Raw genomic sequence first — 10,033 nt, 5'->3', positions numbered from 1 at the left:
ATATTTACAGATAAATGTTTCCTCATCAATTTTTTTTATATTATATAAACTTGTGCATCAAAATTAAAAAAGAATGATAAAAAGCAAACACAGTTAAAGAAAAGCTAAAAAGAAGATTGGCATAATCATTTAACATAAAATTCAAGAGATCGGGTTTGACAACTTTGGAGGAGAAAGTCTACTGCCCACTCCCGAAGAAACTTTAGTAATTGTAGTTGTAATTTACACATGATCTTTTATTTTCTCTTAGAATTTTTAAGGGCTTAAAACTGTCGTTTTAATTTACCTATAATCGATAGTGTCACTAAAAAGGCCCTTCAGTCCTTTGTTAAGTTTTGAATATCAAAGTTGTATCCTTATTTCAACAGAATTACTTATGGAAATGGGCTGGAAATATTTAAAATAGATTTTCTTAGTTGATTTGACTACAATTTGAGCATACTTTCAAAATTATCAGAATTACTCAATTACATTATTATAAAAAATAACAGAGGTCATATCAATATTTTATTATCGAATATAATCGAGGCACTATTATTATTCATTCTAAAGTATATTTTACATTTTTCACAACATGAATTACATATAATTGAGGAAGAATGTGGACCATCGCTCCTTTAATCACCAAATTAGCTAGTCCGAAATAATCGTTATTGGTCTTTTTCCGAATTATCAGTTGGGGTCCACGTGTAATATTCTTACACGCCAGACCGCCATTAATAACGTAGTCCCCGAGCTCTCCAACCTGTCGTCTTCATCACTCTTCCAACCTCATTTCCGAAGCCCAAAAGCCAAAGCCTAGCCATCACTTTCTCTCTCTATCTCTCTCTTTCTCTCTCTATCTCTGTCTCACCGAACCACGACTATAAATCAGTCATCTTTTCATCTGTGCATAAGATAACAAAACCAGTGCAGGCTTCCCAATCATCTCCCCTCGCCGGCTCTCCGCCTCTTCCCTTCCCGTCGCCGGAACGTCCCTCGCCGGGAGCGGCCTCCTTCCTCCGGCCGGCCGGCGACATGGCCAGCAAGTTCGCGGGCTCCGTCGACTACGGCCTCGCGCTCTCCAAGCGGATTTACTACGGCAAGGGCGCCGCCACGGCCCCGGACCCGCCGGCCATGTCGAGGTCCCCCGACGACTACCTCCCGACGGCGCCGATGGTCTACGCCGTGGTGCCGGACCCGACGGCGGTGGACAACCCCGACGTGCCGAGCTACCAGCCGTACGTCCACGGCCGGTGCGATCCGCCGGCGCTGGTGCCGCTTCAGATGCACGAGATGGCGATGGAGGTGGATTGCTACCTGGACACGGCGTTCGTGAGCATGACCGGGCGGTGGCGCGTGCACTGCATAATGACCAGCAGGAGGTGCGATTGTCAAGTCGCGATACCGATGGGAGAGCAGGTAGATAGCTCGGATCGATTTTGCTAAAAGAAATGTTATGTCGTTTCTGAAATTGTAAAGAGCTCGATATGCAAAAAGTTTCATGCCTCCTCCAACTTTTTTTTTCCTCCTTGTGAATTTGTCGGTTAGCTTTAGAATGATGTTCTCGTCGTTTCTTCACTGAGCTATTTTTCCATATTAAGTTGACTTTATTTCAACTGTTCAAACATGTTCTCACATATCAGTGACCTGTCACGTCGTCACGATCGAGTTTAGTAGGTTCACCTACATTTTTTTTTAATGGGCTTTTTTTGGAAGCTTGCATTTGTTTTGGTCGTGTTTTTTCTTTTTTTTCTTTTTATGCTTGCTTGTGCAATTTGGTTTTGGAGCCATGCGGAGACATATTCATTCGAGGTTTTCTTTTTTTTTTTGGTAAAATCGAGGTTTTCATGCTCTGTTGCCGCTAATAATGGAAAGATTACGACAGATGGAAATTGGGAATAAACTGGGAATTTCTGGACAATGGGAACGCAGAAGTTAGATTTGGACGGAGAAAAAATAAGAATTTCTTTTTAGACGAAAATTTCGTAGACTAGAAAATAACAGTATTCATAGTTGCACCGACAATCTGGGCAGCGAGGGCGCGCATACCTTTAAGCGAAAATGATAAGTTTCTTTTTCTCTTAATGAATTTGGTAGGAATCCAGTGGCCGGGTTGGTCGGCAGTGATTTAGAAAAATAATATATGGGATGGTTGGGTTCATACAGAATGTCTGTTATATCATGTAAGTAAATTAGCATCCGAGAGCACGTCCATGTGCATGCAGCTCAGTGCTTTCTATTAATATGTGTTGGGAGTCAAAGCTGTCTTGGTTCTTGGAACCGTTGACTAGACAAGCAGTCAGAAGATTAAGGCAAGTTGTTGTTAGAAATTTGATGAACAGATTAGAGAAGAAAACAGAGAAAGGAACTTTGCTATCTGGACGTGGTAATTACAAATCTGTTTTCCCAGTTTAGAAGATAATTTACTGTCAAGCAAAGCTTCGATAGGGATTAGGCAAAATCAGTGAGCATGAGCTGCCGGATCACTTCTTCACATCCATGCGGAGAAATGGTCCAAGAAGATCAGTGTTTACCTATTCCAGAGTATTGTTTGTATAAATTGGTTCCATTGCAGCTTACCATATATGCATTACTAAAAACAGGAAAATTACTTTTCTACAACATCATTAGCAAAGTACATTAGATTCAGATGCAAGGATGCTCAATGATCCTTCTTCTATTCCAAGGGCCAACTAGAGTAGCCTAAACGAGTGCCGATCATCTGTTAACATTGCAATTACATTGGAAATTAAAGGAACAAAGACAGAACCTCTTTGACTACTGCTGAGACACCTTCTTCTTGGATCGTGACTGTCCTTGTGATAGGAGAGGTTATCCCTTCTTTTACAATTTCTTTGTGGTGAAATTATCATAATCATACTTCAAATGTTTTCTGTTGTCTATCACCATTTTCACTTCTTGAATTTTTTTGCTGACAATTTCTTGGCGACCATTTGGAACTGCTAATAGAAGTTTCAACCTTGATACCTTGTATTATACCTAGCTAGCAAATAAAAATTTTGTAAGCTCTAATGTTCTATTTTTGTGGCATTGTATAAGCACATTGAATAACAGAACTAAATTTACCACTTCTACATTCTATGGTGCTGATGGTATCTTTCAATTATGTAATTGTGCTAAACTTGTAAATGTCTAAAGTTTCTTTTACCCCTTCTTCTCTTAATTATGTTCTCAAAAGAAGCATGATTTGGCTAACAGGGTTTGCTTCTAGGTATTGAGGTAGATGTTGCTGGAAGATCATATAACAGTCAACTGATCATTGTGGAAGATATAGAAGATATGAGTGCCGAAGTGGGAAAAGCTAAAGATGGGAACTTTTTGAATTCCCAGACTTTCATGTTTAAAGTTCCACAGGTAGTCTCTTTTATCTTTCTCCACCATCCCACTCAAGATATTGATTTCTAGCATCAGGTTGGTCTTCTACTCTAAACCATGGAGAAACTAATATATTCCAACCATCTTAACTTTGTAGGTTTATGGAGGGTCAACGATATCAGTGAAGGCAAATTGGTCTCAGAAGTTAACATATCAAGGATACCAGTTTTCCTTACGCATACCTTTTACCTTTCCTTCATATGTAAATCCCGTCGTTAGCAAGATGCCGAAGAAAGAAAAGGTGCTGTTGAATGTGAACTCTGGTACTGTCATAGAACTGCTACATAATCATATCAGCCACCCGCTGAAGGTGAGTCCAATAAATTCTCTCATGCTCTAAGATTTCAAGCAAAAGCTGGAATAAGGATATTACTGTGTTTTTATAGGACTTGCGGCGCGAGGCTGGTAAATTAAGTTGCTTGTATGAAGCAGAAGCTCCAACATGGTCGAGTCAGGACTTCAAATTTTCTTATTCCGTATGACCCTTTATCTCCTCTCTCTCGACTACTACTATATAGCACCTCAAAATAACAAGGCTTCCGGGAATTATATTACCAAGTCTGATGTAAAGATATCTGGGCCATACTTTACCATGATTAGCTATTTTGATATGCAAGTGTTCTCATCTCTCATTATCTTCCCCGTGCCTAAAGGTTTCAACGACAAACATATCAGGGGGTGTGCTCTTGCAATCTCCATCTCTACATGATACTGACCAACGAGACATCTTCTGCTTCTATTTTTACCCTGGAAAAAACCAGAGTGGCAAGGTTGGTTAGGTTTTTTCTATTGACTTGTATTTAATGTACCTATGCTTGGATATTTTTTTTAGGAATATTACTTTCATTCCTAATCTAGTTGGTGTTCAATGTCGTAATGAATAAACTTCCTGTCAGTCTCCTCTACTGGTTGTAATAGCAAAAGCTATGAGTTGCCTTTTCACGCTTTTAGAAACATGGTGAAAATGCCGAGTTGAAAAAATTAATAAGAAATTTCGGAAAAACCTAATATTCATTAAAAACGTATTTGAAAGGATAGAATGAAAGGTGACCAGTAACTCATTCTTGAACTTACTGTCAAAATTAAGAATTTAAAGTTTCGTCTGAATGAACTAATGGTTCCTTTTTTTGATTCTATGCAAGCTGGGGCATGCTATGTAAAGAACCTGCAGTATTCCGACCTCGTCGTAAACAGATGCATTAGTATTGTTGGTTTACTAAGTCCTATGTAGCCATGAATAGGATCAAACCTTATTTCATGGTATTTACATGAGATTCCTCTTTCTTATTCTTAAGCAGGCCCCCAAGAGGGCTTAGTTGATCCATGATTTATGTTTTATCTTTCGTTTCTTTTTTGTTTGTTTCGAGAAATATATCGATCAATTCCGATTATTTCCTTTTCTATTGATTCTTTTCCGATTGAGATATATGGATCCACGGATCTATGTGTCTATGTAGATCCTCTGTTCATGGATTAATGAAAATGCGCAAAAGCTCTATTTGCCTCTGCCATTCTATGAGTCTCTTCCTTTTTTGTGTATGGCATTGCCACTCCCTTTGGCAGCATCCACTAATTCGGAGTAGTCATTTGACAGGTCTATTCAAAAGAAGTTGTGTATGTCATTGATATAAGTGCGAGCATGGAAAACCTTCTGATGAATGTAAAAAACGCAATATTGGAATCGCTTTCAAGGCTCACTCAGCAGGATTCTTTCAACATAATAGCTTTCAACAATGAAGTTCACTCATTCTCCTCGTTGATGGAGCCAGCGACACCAGAGGCGATCTCAAATGCGACCCAATGGATTAGTGCCAACTTTGCAGCTAATGGTGGCACAGACATCTTGTTTCCTCTAGAACAGGTTTGAACATGAACATCCATTGCCACCGGAAGGTGCTTGAATTCTAAATTCATTAAGAACTTCAATGCCGTTCTTATTTTTCAGTTGCCTTGTCACTTTCACATACTAGTTTGGAATACTTCCCTACCATACTGACTTATCTACTCAACTGCAGGCAATGAAGTTGTTGGCGGAAACCACTGGTTCAATACCATTCATTTTCCTAGTCACAGATGGGGCTGTTGAAAATGAGCGAGAGATCTGCAATAAAGTGAAGGATCATTGCTCAAGTGGACTACCAATTTGTCCTCGCATATGCACCTTTGGAATAGGTAAGCGATCTTTAAAAAGTGCAAAAGAGTATCGAAGTTGATCACTTTTGCATTGGGTGACATATAAAGCATTGGTTGCAACCTCTCAAGTTTCTAGATTAGAGTTGTGTGAAGCACTGCAACAAAAGGAATATAAGTGTTTATGCAATTATACAAGCAAGAAACCTGATGAATGTAGGGTTTGAAGTGCATTCATTTGTGGAAACATTGCAAACCTACCACTGCTGTTTACCTTTCCAATGACAATCCATTCATCACTTGGCAGTCAAACTATGTAATCAGAAGAGCAACTTATAATAACTGTCATTAAGACAATCAATTTATACTTACCCATAAAGGACAATGACTTTAGGAAGTCATTAAGTCAGATATACACAAAATTGAAAATAGTCAATTTTGAGCTATATCATAATACTTTAAATAATCTAGCCTGATGAATGTTGGGTTTGGAATGCATTCATTTGTGGAAACATGGCAAGCCTATCACTACTTTTTACCTTTCATCGCTTGGCAGTCAAACTATGTAATCAGAAGAGCAACATATAATGATAACTGTCATTAAGACGATCAGTTAATACTTACCCATAAAGGACAATAACTTCAGTATGATTCCTGGTATGAGTGCAGTCATTAGGTCAGATAAACCAAAATTGAAAAATAGTCAATTTTGAACTATATCATAGTACTTTAAATATTCTACGGGTGACTACATCAAGAGAAGAGTTTTTATATATATTGACTTTATCACAAATTGTCTGCCACGAATTTTTTGATAAAGCTATTTCTATGTTATATATGAACCTAGAATTTGGATACAGCTTGAATTTGGATCTATAATATGAACCTAGAAAATCATTATGATTGTGAGGTTAGGCTTTGTGTTAAGTTGCAATTTTTTGTCAAAGGCATATTGCGGTGGAACCATATAAGGGGGGCTTACCAATTTATGTTAATTACTGTGAACTAATTTTCTTTTCAGGTGCATACTGCAACAATTACTTTCTCCAGATGCTTTCTCAAATTGGAAGGGGTTATCATGATGCTGCCTATGATGCAGGTGACTGATTTTTTTTTTTTTTTGGTTTCAAAGTGAATGAAGTTTCTTATGGGTTAATATACCTCTGAAACAATTCATTTGTATTAGCTAATGTTAGTGGAGTTGGGAACTTTCTTATGTGGAAAAGGCATTCACATCTGAAAATGGAGAAATTGAGACCGTCCGGCTCTAGAACAATATATTTAATGGAGTTTTGCCTACAAGATCTCTGACATGAGGTTGTTTTAATCCAGAAGGGCAATAATGGAGCTTCTCTAAAGCGTGTTATGATATCCAATCTCTGCTTAGTCCAAATAAAGATCTGTGGGTTTTAAAATTGTCAAGTTCTTTAAAGGCAAAAAAATCTAATCTTGTCTTTGTTTGTTGTGTTTGTTTTCGCATAAGCAGAGTTAGTTGAACTTAGAATGCAAAGGTGGCTTGCCAATGCGTTGTCAATCATGATGGCTGATATCACAGTGGACGCTCTGGAAAATCTTGATTCACTTGAGGTAATAATTTCCTCTCCAAGCAACAATTCATTTCCGAATTCAATCGCCAACAGATATCAAAGCTTTTGAGGAGTGATAATCTTGGAAATTGCAATTTTCTATCTTCATAGAATCACAAGTTACTCATTTAAGTGGAGATGCATCCCTGACAGAGTGGTCATATGCTGCTTTCCATTCTATTGGCAGATATATCCCTCTCAAATTCCAGACCTTTCATCGGGAAGTCCATTAATTGTATCAGGCAGATTTTCTGGGAAATTTCCGGAGCTTGCAAGAGTTAGTGGTGTTTTGGCGGATAGGAGCGTCTGCACGATAGATCTGAAAGTGCAACATGTGAAGGATGTCCCTATTGACAGAGTAATATTTGATCTTGAATACAAACTCTTGGATTAATGAAGCTCTTCCAAATTCTCAAGTTTGCTATGGATTTTCTAGAGGATACTGTCGGCCTCACTTACACTTCGAATTGAAAGTCTAACATCTTGATTAATGAGTAGTGACCTTTGATGTAAAGCTCACCATGATGCCTTTCTTTCTCTTACAATCCATACTTTGTTGGAATGCTTTTTTCTAATGAAATTGTGGCAGAAATTTTGTTGATAATGCCTCAAATAGGAACTTGTATTATATTTATGTTGGTCCTCTTATGCCTCCATGTTCTACCTGAAATCGATCTAGTTTAGTGAATGCATATAAATGGAGATATCAGAACGACATTCACTTTTTTGAGTTCTTTGTTGAATATCCTGTCAGCTACTTGCAAAGAGACAAATTGATGACCTCACAGCACAGGCTTGGTTTCAAAAAAATACACAGCTTGCGGAGAAGGTTCGTTTCTTAACTCATCGAACTACATTAAATTTGTTATAGCATGGAAGGATTTAATCTAGATGTTACAGTAGCGTCACTCATGTTAGTTTCCCAAGGGAAGTTTTGACTGGATGACAATTTGCAGGAAGGGGACATTTTTTGAAAAGAAAGGTGCCTTATACATATTGACCCTTGGATCTTAAGATGCATGAAATCATTCTAACCAGAAAAATCAATTGTTATTTATTAACACCTGTTATAACCAGAATTCTTGCTAAGACTATTTAGTTAATAACATCTGGTCATACAGAAGTTTTCTGACTTGGCCTCTCGTTGGTTAATTCATAATATGAGTGCATGGAATGTTGCAGTGGGGCGGCAAATCTGGATTGGCATTGTGGCCATTTTCATGCTGCTGTTACTTTCAGCTTACTTACACTTTCATGTGCTGTCTAATTATAGGTTGCAAGAATGAGCATACAATCACGGGTTCCATCGGAGTATACATGGATGATCTTACTCGAAACTGTCCGTGAGAAAATAACATCTGATGTTACACTAGAGGTATAATCAAGCACTATTTGACCTAGTAGTTTCTACTGTTGACCTATAGGCTTATACAAATCCTGCAGGCCAAAAAAAAAAAAAAAAAAAAACTGTTTTTGCTATAACTAATTTAAATAAGTATGACTCCTGCAGAACTCGTAAATTTTAACATTTGTTTCTATACTCTGTTGTGTATCCTTTTACCTCTGTACTTTTTATTATATATTTACGGAGTGGTTTTTGGTATCATCTGGAAAACTTAAAACTGTGTCTAGCTTTGCAGTTTTCATTTCCAATGACAACAGAAAGTGGTCAAAATGAATCCAGCTTCTCCTGCTTTTGAATTAAGGCAACACAATGTTGTTTTCATTGGTTTGCAAGTGGAAGAGGAAGGAAAATTTCTGGAAAGACTTAAATGTTAAAACCTAAATAGGACAAGAGACAGACAAGATTTTCTGTTAATAGTACCAGACATGTTCCAAAAGTGAAAATTAAATAGAAGAAAATCCTTTATATATATAAACATTAATAGTGAAACTAAGAATTGAAAACTGTCTTAACCAAATGCACCTTGAGATGCTTCAATCCCATCCATATACGTATATGTAGCAAACTTTGGAATGTATTAGAAGTGATGAAGCTGATTTCAAATCTCTGCTTCTCTTCATCAACATAAGGTCATTATCTTCACTTTAAAACAGGTGCCTGAAAAAGTAAATTTCAAGAAGATGCTGGACTTGAAGGGCCAGAGGGTAATTTTGCTGGGAAATTTGGGTAAAGGCTTCGGTAACTTGACTGCAACAGTGAAGAATATTCCACCAGGAGTCGAAGAGAAGACGTCGGATGCTGCTAATGTCTTGGTCAAGGCAGCTTCGAATTGTTGCGGCAAGCTGATGGATCGCATCTGTTGCATGTGCTTCATCCAAACTTGCTCCTATGTGAATGACCGGTGCGCAGTCGCTCTTTCGCAACTCTGCACCGGCCTCGCTTGTTTTGGGTGCATCGATTGTTGTTTCGATCTCTGTGAATGTTGTTCATGTCTCTAGTGATGTTGACCAGTATGTATAGAGATTTGTGTTATGTCATATTGGCGAGTGTTACTCGTCTCTTCCTTGTGTGTATCATAGTCAATAATAATGTATAGTTTCTCAGAGAATACATGGAACCTGAGACGGGCTAATGTTGATGCGTCTATTTTCAAGAATGATAGATCTTAATGACTAATGCAAGTGAAGGTGGAGTGAATACATATTCGAAGTGGAAATATGGCCCTCGCAGTGGTAATAAACAAAATTTCACCTCGTCCCTCACGAAATTGTCACAATTGTCTGTTGAGCCACCCATCATCCAGTAGTCAATGCTAAGCCTGAACCTTCCTATTGAGCATTTTTCCCACCCTCCGTGGCCATGCCTATGTTTCCAGCCACTTGAGATGCATGTCTTACTTCAGGGAATTGGTGGGGGATGGAGCCATTAGTATATTTTAATTAGTCTATAATTCGTTGGCTTAAGTTTTTGATTGAATATGGAGTTAATGGGCTCAAATTTAGTTTACCTCTTGGCCATCTCTCCAAGTGAAGGT

The 10,033-nt window shown here is 38.1% G+C and overlaps 1 protein-coding gene across 1 annotated transcript; it reads left to right on the top strand.

Moving 5' to 3' along the window:
- Positions 1–814: 814 nt before the first annotated feature.
- LOC104450974 lies at positions 815–9,700 on the top strand. The gene is made up of 13 exons (XM_010065717.3): positions 815–1,401; positions 3,202–3,357; positions 3,476–3,688; positions 3,765–3,854; positions 4,032–4,148; positions 4,973–5,239; positions 5,394–5,550; positions 6,530–6,607; positions 6,995–7,095; positions 7,282–7,452; positions 7,849–7,923; positions 8,368–8,469; positions 9,153–9,700. Exons 1-13 carry the CDS (start codon positions 1,018–1,020, stop codon positions 9,495–9,497), a joined length of 2,256 nt encoding a protein of 751 aa, XP_010064019.2. The 5' UTR covers positions 815–1,017; the 3' UTR covers positions 9,498–9,700.
- Positions 9,701–10,033: the final 333 nt, after the last annotated feature.

The sequence above is a fragment of the Eucalyptus grandis genome, chromosome 6 (genome assembly GCF_016545825.1).
Source record: "Eucalyptus grandis isolate ANBG69807.140 chromosome 6, ASM1654582v1, whole genome shotgun sequence".
NCBI lineage: Eukaryota > Viridiplantae > Streptophyta > Magnoliopsida > Myrtales > Myrtaceae > Eucalyptus > Eucalyptus grandis.
Note: the sequence above shows the minus strand (reverse complement) of the source record. Positions and strands in the feature narration are given on the sequence as shown.

Excerpts from the sequence above, each read along its gene's own strand:
- LOC104450974 (XM_010065717.3), top strand. The coding sequence starts at position 1,018 with ATGGCCAGCAAGTTCGCGGGCTCCGTCGACTACGGCCTCGCGCTCTCC. Across the intron at positions 3,689-3,764 it reads ATATCAGCCACCCGCTGAAG|GACTTGCGGCGCGAGGCTGG; the intron begins GTGAGTCCAATA and ends GTGTTTTTATAG. Across the intron at positions 5,240-5,393 it reads TCTTGTTTCCTCTAGAACAG|GCAATGAAGTTGTTGGCGGA; the intron begins GTTTGAACATGA and ends ACTCAACTGCAG.